This window comes from Heterodontus francisci, chromosome 47, assembly GCF_036365525.1.
Source record: "Heterodontus francisci isolate sHetFra1 chromosome 47, sHetFra1.hap1, whole genome shotgun sequence".
NCBI classification, from domain to species: domain Eukaryota; kingdom Metazoa; phylum Chordata; class Chondrichthyes; order Heterodontiformes; family Heterodontidae; genus Heterodontus; species Heterodontus francisci.
This window is the reverse complement of record NC_090417.1, coordinates 9,547,269-9,562,194: the sequence shown is the minus strand read 5'-3', so window position 1 is coordinate 9,562,194 and position 14,926 is coordinate 9,547,269. Positions and strand designations below refer to the sequence as shown.

Here is a 14,926-nt window from a genome sequence, read left to right as displayed (position 1 = left end):
TTGGCAATTGCTTGTGATATGCCCTCTTTTCTTCCCAGCCACAATTTGAAGTTTTAGCATTCACGTGGCGAAATAACATGCACCGCAGGCTTGGCAGGTGGGGCCTGCATGACAGAAATAAATATTCTAGAGAGGAAAAAAAAACAATGAACTGGAACTTGAAGAGATTGGAGTTAATTAAGAATAGCCAGCCCAGATTTGTGTAAGACAGATCAAGCTCGTCTAATCTAACAGAATTTTTTGATGAACAGTGAAGGTCGATGAAGGGAATGTGGTGGATGTTGTCAAACAGCTTATATGGATTTTGAGAAAATAAGTACCACATAGAAGGGACTGGTTAACAAAATTGAGACTAATGGAATAGGAGGGTCAGTGTCCAATTGGATGAAAAATTAGCTTAATGACAGAACACACTAAGTTGTGGTAAATGGTTGATTTTCAGACTGGAGGATGGTAGTCAGTGAAGTTCCCCAAAGTGCAGTGCCAGAAACACTGCTTTTTTTGGCTATGTAAAAATTATTTGGATCTTGGAATACAAGGCAGAATTTCAAAAAATTTTTGACGAGACCAAAATTGGAGGAGTGGCAAACAGTGATGATCACACAAACCACCTGCAATAGGACAGCGACAGGCTAACAAAGCAGGCAGACAAGTGACAGATGGAATTTAATACATTAGACATGTGAGGAGATGCATTTTGGCCAAAGGAATAGAGAAGCACAATAAAGATTTCATAGCACAGTTTGAAAGAGTGTGCAGGAACAGAGGGACCTGGGCTGCGTGTGCATCAATCTTTGAAGGTGTCAGGACATATTTAGAGATTGGTCAGCAAAGCATATGGGATCTTGGGCTTCGTCAATAGAGGCACTGAGTGCCAAAGCGGAGAAGTTAGGCTGAACCTTCATAAAGCTCAGGTTAGGCCCCAACTAGAATACTGCATCTAGTTCTGGTCATCACACTTCATGAAGAGTGCGAGGGGAGATTTGGTAGAGTGCAAGGGGAGATTTGGTCGAGGTGTACAAGATTTTGACAAGCTTAGATAAGTTCGACAAAGGAAAAACTATTCCTATTAACCACTGGAACAAGGTCTAGGAGCACAGACTGAATGTTTTGGGCAAGAGGGTGGTGGAAGCAGAAACCAGGATTTCAAAACTGAAAATGGATAGGCACTGGAAGGAAATAAACTTGCAAGACTACGGGGATCAAGCAGGGAGTAGGACGGAGTGGATTGCTTTGCCGAAAGGCCTCCTTCTATGCCATAAAATGCTTTATGACTGTGTTCAGATTCACAGCTTGGTTACAGCCTATACCAAGTTGCTGGTTTCATACTAAAACTGACTTAAATGTGACTGATTATTCCTCTTTTCCCTCTAACCCAAAGCTCCTGTTTCTAAGCATCGTCATAATTCCTGCTGCACAGTGTGTAGGTTTTGTGAGGACAGGTTTAGAATCCACTGTGATTCTGTCCATAAAAAGAGGAAGCAGGGAGCAGGCAGCTCGAGAGCGGGGAGCAACGAGGTCTGGAGCATGCTGAGGGGAGAAAACGTCAAGGCCTGGAATGAATTGCCAAGGGGGGGGCTGGGAGAGAATAGCTCCAATCTCTCATTCAGCTGCTTCCTCCAGCCAAGTGGGGGGTTGGATCCCCTATGATGCTTTATTGCGCATGCATGAAAATGGAACTGGCGTGGATACGCGATGACGTCATCCTGCGCATGACCACTCAGTCCTGGCAAGATGTAGCTACGCATCTACACAGCTTGGTGCACCGTGATATCAGCAGGCCAGTGCGTTGTCAGGAATCACTGATTCCACGGAGAGTCAACAAGCTCATTCGAGTGGGATATAAATAAAGATAATGTCTCATCATATAATTTTTTTTTCTACCAAGGTTATTTGCAGGATTTTCACCATTTGTTGCCCTCACCCAAATGACCAACTGTTCAAATTTGATTAGTGAAGGTACTACATTTATTAATTGTGGGTTCTGGTATGCCCATGATGTTAGGGGTACACGCAAACTAATGTAATGAGTTCAGTACATTACCTTGATGTCCCAGAGCAACAGGTCTCCATGGCAACCCATCAGTCCAACTTAGGTCCTTAGACTGGAAGTCCAGCTCGAATGATGCTGTTCTTGGCATTTGTAACTCTGCAATTTTCGACATTCCATCTGTTCCTTCTTGATGGATAGACACTTGCTGTGTTCTGGACTGACACTTGACGAGATGCTTCACTTTGATTGTTTCCTTTTCCTCGAACGTTCGTGGATAATGCAGGCTATTATTCACTTGTAATAGCGGTCTACAAGATTTTTGTTTGGTGCTTCGAGCTGTATTTTCAACTGATGATACTGATATTTCACATAAAGGATCAACTCTCGCTTTGCTTTTGCCTGTTAATCACAAAGAAAATTAATTCTTTACAGTATCAATTCTACTTACAGCCAGAAATCCCAAATGTTTTTCCTATAAGTGCCATGCTTTCTCAATTGTTCCCAAAAGTACAACTTTATTAATGTTGCGTGATTGCCTTTAAAATCTTAGCGTGCAAAAGAGCTGAGTGCCAGGGTCCAGTCAAGTGACTGCATGCCAGTATCACAGTGTAACTGTAACACCAAGAGGCAAATCCCAACAAGGACACCATTGTACCCATTAAAGCAGAAGAGACCAAGGGTACCTGCATGGAGTTGGTTCACGACCAAATCCAAATACACACAGACAGGTTAGAGACCACATAAAATTTCAACGGTGATGCCATATTACATCGCAGAGACCCTCCCTGCAAGTGCAGATTGCACATACAAAAAAACCTGCCTTGTACTCAACTCTCGAGCAAGAAAAGACACTGGTTTTGTGTTTTTTCCTAAGGGCTTTTTGGGAGGGGGGGGGGGGGGTTCAATTTTGTTTTTACTGCATTTCGGCCTTTGGAATTGGAGATCTTCCGTGGTTGGTGTTATTTTGTTGGTCGGGCTTTTACTGCCTGTCCCAGCAAAGCTTCAAGCAAAAAATGGTTGCAACCAACAACAGAGCTCCAGGCCATGGGGTGCGTAACAGTGGCGGTGAAAGACAGCGAAGGAGGTGCGCCCATCGACCGCGCCTTCTTTTCATGAAGCAAGTCATGATTGAATGCCGTGGATTCCAACCTGTGGACATTTTCTGCCTGCAGGACTTGCCCAACAGTGGCTATTTTGATGCGATATTCAAGGATGTGGTAGGATACATCAAGTTCCTGAAGGTCTTCAAACAGAGAGGAAACTAGGCGCCGCTGTTGATCTTCACAGCGGAGCTGCTCTTGATGCTGCCAGCGCAATGGAACCGGGTGCTGACAATGCACCTCGACAACCCCCATGTTCCTGTCGTGGATGTGCTCACTTTCCTCACCAGGTACATAGAGGTAGCTGGGAGCAGCATCACATTCAAAGACCCATTTGAGATTTGTACCAGCAAGCAGGTCAAGGTGATCTTAAAAAGGTGGAATTCCAACAGAGCCATCATCCATCTTCCCTCCAGGATCGCAATCGGGGGAAGTCAAGGCTTCCTGGTCTACGTAGGGCAGCCCAGAGTTCATCACACCTGTGGCAAAAGTTGCCATGTGGCGAACAACTGCAGCACAGTCGTCAGCAAGAACTGCAAGCAGGAAAGCCATCACACAAAGTACTGCAAGCAGAGCAAGTGCTGCAACCTGTGTGGTGGGGCAGGCCACCTCTACAAGACCTGCCCCAAACACTGCCTCATTTGAACACAGGCAGGCAAGTCCAAGGAAAGGCTGAATGAATGAACGGTGAAGGTGCTTGGTATGGTGAAGGAGACCTGCAACCGTCACCCCAACAAGAAAAAGCTGTCAAGGGGCAGAAGAAAGGGGAGGCAGCTGCAACAAGCGACCAAACACCTATCCTGTGCCTGGAAACTCCTCCTCAACAGAAGAAACAATGGAAGAGGAGGCAGCAAAGGGACATATGGGTCAGTGGCAAGTGGTCAAAAAGGAGAGCCACAAAAAAATCCCCCAAAAATTAACAGGTCACCATCTGAACCAGCAGCAAGAGGCTACCGTCTGAGAGAGACGACGGCAGCTGCTCCTTGTGGGACGAAGGGCTGGAAAGATGGTACCTGCAAAAGACGCAGAACGCAAATGGAGCTGGAAGAGAAAGCCCCCCCTCCCACTGCTGCTGGCAACAGCCAGACCAGTCATGCTAGGTGGCGACTTCAATTGCATCATTGATACAGCTGGACGCTATGTCCAGATTCCTCATGGAAACCGTAGAAGATAACAAGCTGCAAGACGTCTTCAGCACCACCGCAGACTGAGCGCAGCGGAGATACGCCTGGTCAAAACAAAACAGGTCTGCCCGTTCCAGGATTGACTTCCTGTTTGCGTCCTGTGCTTTCATGGCCAGATCCACCAACATCAATTCAGTGTTCTTCTCCAAACACTGCCTCCTATTGGCCGACTATCACTTTACAGAACGACAGGTGGTTTGGCAGGGGGACACAGAAGCTCAACATACCACTGCTGACCCCAGAAGACATTGAGGAATTCAAAAGGGATTACAAAGGTTGGATAACTGTGAAACCCTTCTTTGAGTCTCCGGTGCACTGGTGGGAAGCGATCAGTGCAAACATCAAGAGGTTCTTCATCCTCAACCTGAGTGGGTGAGAGAGAGCAAGTGAGAGACACACAGAAGGAAATGTCCTGTGTCCAGATGCAGTCAATGGGGGTCGAAGTCAAGAAAGATCTTCAAGAGGTGGTGAAGAGCAGCAAGCCTCACGCTTTGCCACGAAACCTCCAAGATCATCTTCCTATCGCGGAGGCCGCTTTGTTGAGCGGGAGGAGGCGTGCTCGCGTTTCTTCTTCCATAAAAAGGTATAGAGAGCGAGCTCTGCGATCAGCAGCCTGAAGGAAGACGACGGCTCGGTAACGTCATGGCAGTCTGACGTCCTCAGGATGAGCAAATCCTTTTATGCCAGGCTGTACGATGTTAAGCCCATGAACAGCAAGGCCTCCCAGTCTTTCCTATCACAGAGATCTCAGATGACATTACGCAAGAGAGTCTGGACAAACCGTTAACTCTGGATGAGCTAACAAAGGCTGTCAGATCCTACTAGAAGAGCAAAACTCCCGGAAGCAACAGCTTACTGGTTGAGTTGTATTCAACTCGGAGACTGGATCAGCCCAGATCTGCTGTAATTGTACGAGAATATACTTCTGGACAGCAGCATTTCAGAATCCACGAGGAGCAGAAGGTGGAGAGGGCGGAAAACAGAAATTTGAAGTCCCTCTCACTGCTTAAGGTAGACGACACGATTCTGTCCAAAGTAAATCGCCAGTAGGGTCAATTCTGCTCTGGAGTTGGTGATTCACCCTCATCAGACCCGTACTATCCTCGGCTGCAAGATCTCAGACAGCACATAAGCAATTGCAACAAACTTCAGCCAGAAGTGTCGAGTTGATGATCCACCTCGGCCTTCTCCTGAAATCCCCAGCATTAGGGATGCCAGCCTTCAGACAATTCGATTCACTCCGCGTGATATCAAGAAACGACTGCAGGCACTGGATCCTGCAAAGGCTATGGGCCCTGACAGTTTTCCGGCAATAGTACTGAAATCTTGTGCTCCAGAACTTGCTGCACCCCTAGCCAAGCTGTTCCAGTACAGCTACAAACACTGGCATCTGCCCTGCAATGTGGAAAATTGCCCAGGTATGTCCTGTACACAAAAAGCAGGACAAATTCCAACCCGGCCAATTACTGCCCCAGTCTACTCTCAATCAGTAAAGTGATAGAAGGCGTCAACAGTGCCATCAAGTGGCACTTGCTTAGCAATAACTTGCTCAGTTTGTGTTGCGCCAGAGCCACTCAGCTCCTGACCTAATTACAGCCTTGGTTCAAACATGGACAAAACAGCTGAACGCAAGAGGCGAGGTGAGAGTGACTGCCCTTGACATCAAGGCAGCATTTGACAGAGTGTGGCATCAAGGAGCCCTAGCAAAACTGAGGTCAATGGGAATCAGGAGAAATACTCTCCCCTGTTTGGAGTCATGCCTAGCACAAAGTAAGATGGTTGTGGTTGTTGGAGATCAATCATCTCAGCTCCAGACATCACTGCAGGAGTTCCTCAGGGTAGTGTCTGACACCCAAACATCTTCGGCTGCTTCAGCAATGACCTTCCTTCAATCATAAGGTCATAAGTGGGGTTGTTCGCTGATGATTGCACAATGCTCAGCACCATTCACGACTCCTCAAATACTGAAGCAGTCCATGCAGAAAGGCAGCAAGACCTGGACAATATCCAGGCTTGGGCTGATGAGTGGTAAGTAACATTCGCGTCACACAAGTGCCAGGCAATGACCATCTCCACTTGACATTCAATGCCATTACCATCGTTGAATCCCCCACTATCAACATCCTAGGGGCTACCATTGAACATAAACTGAACTGGAATTGCCATATAAATACCGTATCTACAAGAGCATGTCAGAGGCTAGGAATCCCGCGGCGAGTTACTCACCTCCTGATTTACCAAAGCCTGTCCACCATTTACAAGGTACAAGTGTGGAGTGTGATGGAATACTCTCCATTTGCCTGGATGAGTGCAGCTCCAACAACACTCAAGAAGCTCGACACCATCCAGGACAAAGCAGCCCGCTTGAATGGCACCCCATGCACCACCTTCAACATTCACTCCCTCCACCACCGATGCACATGGCAGTTTGTACAGCATCTTCCAATTAACAAAGACAAAGGCAGCAGATGCATGGGAACACCACCAGCTGCAAGCTCCCCTCAATGTCGTCATTGTCGACAGGAATAGTGCCGGAAGACTGGAGGACAGCAAATGTTGTCCCCTTGTTCAAGAAGGGGAGTAGAGACAGCCCTGGTAATTATAGACCTGTGAGCCTTACTTCGGTTGTGGGTAAAATGTTGGAAAAGGTTATAAGAGACAGGATTTATAATCATCTTGAAAAGAATAAGTTCATTAGAGATAGTCAGCACGGTTTTGTGAAGGGTAGGTCGTGCCTCACAAACCTTATTGAGTTTTTTGACAAGGTGACCAAACAGGTGGATGAGGGTAAAGCCGTGGATGTGGTCTATATGGATTTTAGTAAGGCATTTGATAAAGTTACCCACGGTAGGCTATTGCAGAAAATACAGAAGTATGGGATTGAAGGTGAATTAGTGCTTTGGATCAGAAATTGGCTAGCTGAAAGAAGACAGAGGGTGGTGGTTGATGGTAAATGTTCATCCTGGAGTATAGTTTCTAGTGGTGTACCGCAAGGATCTGTTTTGGGGGCCACTGCTGTTTGTCATTCTTATAAATGACCTGGATGAGGGTGTAGAAGGGTGGGTTAGTAAATTTGCGGATGACACGAAGGTCGGTGGAGTTGTGGATAGTGCCGAAGGATGTTGTCGGGTACAGAGAGACATAGATAGGCTGCAGAGCTGGGCTGAGAGCTGGCAAATGGAGTTTAATGCAGAAAAGTGTGAGGTGATTCACTTCGGAAGGAGTAACAGGATTGCAGAATACTGGGCTAATGAGAAGATTCTTGGTAGTGTAGATGAGCAGAGAGATCTTGGTGTCCAGGTACATAAATCCCTGAAAGTTGCCACCCAGGTTAATAGAGCTGTTAAGAAGGCATATGGTGTGTTAGCTTTTATTAGTAGGGGGATCGAGTTTAGGAGCCACGAGGTCATGCTGCAGCTGTACAGAACTCTGGTGCGGCCGCACCTGGAGGATTGCGTGCAGTTCTGGTCACCGCATTATAGGAAGGATGTGGAAGCTTTGGAAAAGGTGCAGAGGAGATTTACTAGGATGTTGCCTGGTATGGAGGGAAGGTCTTACGAGGAAAGGCTGAGAGACTTGAGGTTGTTTTCGTTAGAGAGAAGGAGGAGAAGAGGTGACTTAAGAGAGACATATAAGATAATCAGAGGGTTGGACAGGGTGGATAGTGAGAGCCTTTTTCCTCGGATGGTGATGGCAAACACGAGGAGACATAGCTTTAAGTTGAGGGGTGATAGACATAGGACAGATGTTAGAGGTAGTTTCTTTACACAGAGAGTAGTAGGGGCGTGGAACGCCCTGCCTGCAACAGTAGTAGACTCGCCAACTTTAAGGCATTTAAGTGGTCATTGGATAGACATATGGATGAAAATGGAATAGTGTATGTCAGATGGTTTCACAGGTCGGCGCAACATCGAGGGCTGAAGGGCCTGTACTGCGCTGTAATGTTCTATACACACCATCCTGACTTGGAAATATATCGCCATTCCTTCACGGTCACTGGGTCGAAATCCTGGAACTCCCTTCCTAACAGCACTGTGGGTGTACCTACCCCACATGGACTGCAGCGGTTCAATAAGGCAGCTCACCACCACCTTCTCAAGGGCAATTAGGGATGGCCAGCAACACCCACATTCCATGAATGAAGGAAAAAAAAGCCTCGCGCTACTCAGGAATACGATTGCTTTTATGCAGGACACGGGGTGGGGGGTGGGGGTTCCAGGAGAAGGCTTTTGACAGGATATTGCACACCTACAAGACATGCTCTCCAAAATGGGGTCTGTGGAGTGAATCCGCAATTGGATCCAACTGCTCTATGCAAACATCAGTAGCGCAGTCTCAGTCTCAATCAATGGGTGGGAATCAGAAAGTTTCCCGATCAAATCTGAAGTCAGACAGGGCTGTCCTCTCTCCCGTCTTTGTTTGATGTATTGAACCCTTTGCTGAGTCGATTAGGAAGGATGAGAGCATAAAAGGGGTGACAATCCCAGGACAGGGGAGGCACTTAGTTCAAAGGTCCCTTGCACATGACATCGCTGTCTTCTGCTTGGTTCCGCTGTCCATCTGCAAACTGATCAGCATCTGCGACCAGTTCGAACTGGCCTTGGGATCCAAAGTAAATCGCGGCAAAAGCGAGACCATGTTCTTTTGGAACTTGGCCGACCTATCCTTTGTCCCTTTCACCGTCAGGTCAGACTACTTGAAGGTGCTGGGGATATAGTTTGAAGAGGCTAGGACAGGCGCCAAAACCTGGAAGGTGCAAGGAGCCATGGTAAAACATAAACGGAGCACGTGGGAGCAGCATTCTCTCTCCATTGTGGATAAGAGCCTAGTCATAGGGTGCGAGGCACTCACGTTGTTAGTGCACATGGCGCAGGTCTGGCCCATATCCCACTCATGCACCGTGGCAGTCACCCGAGCCATCTTCCACTTGATCTGGGAGATCTAAAATGGACCATGTCAGAGGGACATGATGTTCAAACCTTTAGAAAAAGTGGAGAAAAAAAAACGTACCCAATGTCGCCCTCATCCTGATGGCTACCTTAATGTGCAGCTGCATCAAGGTGTGTGTGTAACCCTAGTATGTGAACACCAAGTGTCACTGTGTGCTGAGGTTTTATCTGTACCCAGGTGTTGTGAAGGCCATATTGCCACGGAACACTCCATTCAGTTGGACTGTGCCCTACCACCTCTCCTTTGTGGAAAAGTTTGTGTCGGAAAACACCTTTGACTACCAATCCATCAGGCAGTGGCCTGCACGGAATGTCATCCAGGGCCTACGGAAAAAGGAGACAGTTGGATCCTGTTGGATGGTTCTCAGAGCAGACGGCCCAAATTATTTGGCAGAATGCATCATCACCAGAACTTTCAAATCAGCACCAAGATGTAGCTTGGCTGGTGGTGAGAATGGCCCTCCCAATCAGATCCTTCCTGCTCGCCCAGAAACTAACCTCCTCCACACGCTGTCAGCATTGGCTGTGCTGGGGAAGAGACTGTTACTCACTTCCTTCTGGAATATCCCTTTGCAAAGCAGGTGTGGAAAGAGATGCAGTAGTTTTTGTCAAGGTTCATCCCAAGCAACTCCATATCGCAGGACTCTGTACTCTACACTGTTTCCAGGGACGTACACAGAGATAAAACATGAAGTGCTGCTGGAGGACCATCAGCTCTTTGGTCTACCCGAAAGTTGCTGGTCTTCAAAAGCAAAGAGTTGTCCATGACAGACTGTTGCAGACTGGCACATTCCAAGGTCCAGGACTATGTGCTGAGGGACAGACTAAAGCTTGCAGCATGTGCTGCAAAGACTCCATGGATAAGGCCATTGTGGAAGGTCCTGCCGCCACAGTATAATGTGTGTCTGGAACTTGAATAAAACTCTACAGGTATATGCACTAAAATATATTTTTGCTGTGCAACGCAAATGTACATTGCATTTAAAATGTAATGCAAAGAGCTGTGAAGCAACTCACTTTCTGCATCAATGGAAGCGGATTTCTTTTGCACTTTGTGGAATGTTAAAATATTACACATTTTTAAAATTAAAAAATGAATAAAGTATTTCTGGAAAACAAATTACAAGAAAAACTGAAGCGCAAGTTAGATGACATAGAACACAATGGCATTATCAGTCATGTGCATCATCACGCAGACTGGTGCGGCTCAATCACTTGCGTACTGAAGGAGGAAGGAGCAATCAGGACTTGTCTAGATCGGAGGCATCTAAACCTCCCAAAATAGACACCCCACAAGATTCTGACATTAGAGAAATTGCATCCCTGCTAAACAGGAGCCAATTTCTTATCCCTGTTTGGCATCTAACTTGGAGATTAGTCAGTACACGTAGCTAAAGAATCTTAAGAAGTCACCACCTTCAGGACACCATTTGGAAGATACTGCTTCCAGAGACTACCGTTAAACTCACCCATCAGTCAAGGTCTGTTTCACCAACATATGGACAAAATTATAGAAAATGTGCCTGGCTGCATATGCATTGCCAAAGACATTGCGGTAATAGGAAAAACGTGATCCAAATCTTAATTGCTTGATGGCAGTAGATGGTCATGAAGAGCTCATTTTTCACAGCAAGAAGTGCCAGGTGAATCCAAATCATCAATTTCTTGAGCTCTGTCGACAAACTGTTGTGGAATCTGTCCTGACCCAGGCTAAATTGAGGTTTCAAAGCATTTGCCTCCCCCACCGGACAAGGAAGACTTCCAGAGGCGTATTGAAGGCTTCAACGTTTCGGAACTATTCCAAATTTTTCTGACAAAGCATCATCGCAAACACAGCGCTAAAACAAAAAGACATACTATTTGTATGGCAGGAGGACCATCGGCTTATGTTTAAATGTCTCAAACAAGCACCATCAGCAGAACCTGTACCTACCCAAGGCAGACAACAAGGGCTATAGGATGGCAAACAAATTGTATTATGGTCCAAATGTTTTGACACAGTCCAATTACTCAAAACATAGAATGTGAAACACTTGCTCTGGTGTTTGTGATCACGGAGTTCCACACCTACCTGTTCAGCAAGCAGTTCATGGTGGAAACTGACCACAAAACACTGGAGATGATCTGGCGCAAAGTATTGACAAGCGCACCATCTCGACTACAGTGGTTCTTAATGAAGGTACAAGGGGACTACTTCAACATCTGCTACAAACTGGATGCTAAATGGTCACCTCAGATTTGCTGAGCAGTTTGCCAAACCTGAGCAAGAATGAGGAAGCTCCACTACAAGTAGACAGCATGGACATCGAAGTGGAAGATGTGCTCAAAATAGACAATGCGTTTTTGTCAGGACAAACGTGATTAACAATACTCAGAAACAGCAAATGACCCACAACGAAATGCAGTGGACAATCATGGAATGCTGGCCCGACACGGTAAAAGCATGGTCTCGAGAGGTGTCACCTTGAAGAAAAAACAAGTGATTGCGCCCAATGAACTCCCAGATGACATTTTGCCACAACTTCAAGTTCGAACGGGCAGAGAGCAAACAAGACTGGCACGAGACACTGTTTATTGGCCAGGGATCATCAACATCAAAAGGTTAGGTGAGGATGTGTGATGCATGCCACAGCTACCAGCCACACCACAAAGAACCTCTATGCCCTCACAAGACTCCGTCAGTAGCTTGGTCCAAAAATCACCACGGACCTGTTTTCCATTAATGGACATGACTTTATCCACGTCATGGACTACTTCTCCAAATTTCCAATTATCAGAGGGAGATAAAAGACACTTCAAGCGCAGTCACTGCAGACATGTTTAGTGCCATATTCAGTCCATTCGGTGCATCTGAAGAAATCATTTCTGACAATAGGCCACAGTAAACAAGCAAACCTTTCAGAGATATGTGCGCCAAATGTGACATCAACCATGTAATATCCTCACCACATTAGCCTAGGTGTAATGGTCAAGCCAAGCAAATGGTCCGAACAAAGTATTTATCCTGAAGTGTTGAACAATGAAACGAGATTTTAGTGTTGCCATGCGCAACTTCAGAGCGACACCTATAGATAGGGAACTACCATCACCAGCAGAGATCATGTTTGGCAGACAAGAGCCGTCGACTCTGACAAGCCATTATTTATCCAAATTCAAGATGCAGGAGACACTGCTCAATAAACAGGTGAGAAAGAAGATTGTGCATGACTGACAAGCTGGGGCAGAAGTCTCACAGCTACATGTGGGACAAAAGGTCAGGGTCATACACCCCACAATGAAAACATGGTTGCCAGCAGAGGTGCCCAGAGCGTGCGGTGATCCTAGGTCCTACGAGATTAAATCTGGCGGAGCAGTCGAGAAGGAACCGAAGCCAACTGAGGGAGGTGTGCAGTGCTCCAATTTCACACGGCGGACCCGAGAGAGAGAGAAAGCACTCTCAGATGGTGGAGGTGTGACAGATCAACAGGACAGTAGCCAGCGCATTGACAACTTGCCTGCATACTCACAACAGCTAAGGATGGCATCCCCAGAAAGTTAAACATAAGCAGATCTGGAAAAGTTGTCAAACCACCAAAACGATACCCAGGTTGCCTATTAAGCATCTGTACGTGTAAAGGTCATATACTAAATTCCTGTGTAAATAATTTCCCTGTTAACTAATTTTATCTGTTTTTGCTTTTAGCATACGAGACATAACTTTGGGAAAAAGGGGGATTGTGTGTGATTGGCTTTGACAGTGATGTCCCTTTAAAATCTTAGTCTGCTTTGAGCAGAGTACCAGGATGCAGTCATGTGACTACATGCCACTCTCACTATCTCTAACACCAAGAGGCAAGTCCTTTAAAGATATAGCTTTGCATTGTATATACTTGTTAACTGTTAATAAACCTGTTGGAGATCTTCAATTAACCTGGACTTCATGCATCTCATTTAAGTTGCAGCAGACAACATACAAAACTTCTCATGATAATTTATATAGTGTCTTTCATGTATTAAAGGCACTTCACAGAGGCATTATAGAAAATTATATGACACCCAGGTACTTCAGGAGATTAAGGGAGATGACCAATAGCTTGGGCAAAGAAGCAGATTTTAAAGAAGCATCTTAAAAAGCAGGAAAGAGGGGTAGTGAGGCAGAGAGGTTTAGGAAGGGCATTTCAGAGCTTCGGACCTTGGTGGCCATGCCTTCAGCTGTCAATGGTGGTGCCGTTGAAATCAGCAATGCTCAAGAGGCCAGGAGTACTGACATCTCAGAGGGTTGTGATGCTGGAGATGATCACATAAATAGGGAAAAGAAAGGCCATGGAGGGATTTGAAAACAAGGATGATAAATTTTAAACAGGAGTTCCTTAACCAGGGGTCACTGTCAAGTCAGCAAGCACAGGGGTGATGGTTCAACGAGACGTTGCAAGTAATGACGCAGGCAGCAGAGTTCTTGATCCCCTCAAGGGTCCTTTCTGGGAGACTGGCCAGCACTGCACCAGAATAGTCAAGTCAAGAGCCAAAGACATGGGTGAAGGTTTCAACTGCAGAGGAGTTGAGGCAGGGTGGAGTCAAGCAGCTTTAGTTAACTTCCTCCCTGAACCAGAGCAATTTATTTCCCCACCCAGCTTCGTCATACTGCCAACTGGAAGCCATTTTTGCAAGGGAAAAGTCAGAGAATGACAAAATCTTCCATCATACTCAAGAGTGCAGATTCTAATCCAATTCCCAAAGATAAAAGAATTGTTCCACCCAGTTGCCCCTAGACTTAAGTCATCACGTCCCAGAACTGAAAATTGAAGTGCCAACTGATGTTACGACCTCATGAGAGAGATATGAACACCCAGACCAATTTAGAATTGCACAAGATTTCACTTTTTAAGGCTATCACAATTCCCCATAAACTAAATAGTATTTTATAAGTAGCCAATAGCCCAAATTACAAACAAAGGTGTTTCCATTACTTAGTACAATACTTGACAGCCTCAAACCACACTTAGACATTACACAGTCCTCTTTGATGGCAAAATCTTCGCAGTAAAAAGTCCCAAATGCCTCCCAGTTGCAATGGGTGGATCTGCCTGACCTTTTCAAAAATCTCTGTCCTCTTCGCTCACTTCTCCGAGCACTTTTAACCTGGATGTCCATGAATAAAGCAGTTCATGGTGATACTGTTGGGCGTTTACTTCTCTGTGAAGTTCAACTTTCAAAACAGATTCCAGTCTTCGCAGCCTTTCACTATATCAGGTTTCTGAAAGCGGATGTCCCCTCTCTCTCGAGGCTGCAACCACTGATTGCCAGCCTGACAGCCTGCTGAGGCAGCAAACTAACATGGTGTTACGGCCGACCGTTCCGGTCAAAGCCCCCAATCAAAATACACAATTCTGACTGTGGTGGGAGAAACACACTGTTAATCCAATCCCATCCCTCCACAGATCGCCCATCATTTAAAACTTTGCAAATTAAAGAAAAAACCCAGCCAAATTGTACCATCTATTAACCCCTGAATGAGCCGAACCAAACCAGGCTTCTTTAAATAAACAAATTAAGTGTTTAATTAGAAAAATCAAATTCTCAAACACTACGAAGATATAAACAACATATCAAATAGAAAAAAATGGGAGTCCTTGCAAATTTACAGTCCAATGTTGCTCGAAGTCCTCACAGCCGTCCGATAGGTAAAAAAAAAGATTTGTTCCACAGTAGAACAGTCCGTAG

General features: G+C 45.9%; 1 protein-coding gene across 11 annotated transcripts in view; it reads right to left on the bottom strand.

The window, feature by feature from the left end:
* Positions 1-14,926, bottom strand: part of cdca2 (cell division cycle associated 2) — a 162,128-nt gene that overhangs the window by 132,889 nt on the left and 14,313 nt on the right. For 10 of the 11 annotated variants that reach the window (XR_010971165.1, XR_010971162.1, XR_010971163.1 and 7 more), the window contains one exon: positions 2,045-2,392. The exons of the other annotated variant lie outside the window; for it this stretch is intronic. Coding sequence is in view for 6 of the 10 variants with exons in the window: in XM_068023475.1 (XP_067879576.1) it covers positions 2,045-2,392 (348 nt within the window). In the remaining 4 variants the exon portion in view is untranslated. The remainder of the gene's footprint in view (positions 1-2,044; positions 2,393-14,926) is intronic. 11 annotated transcript variants of the gene reach the window in all.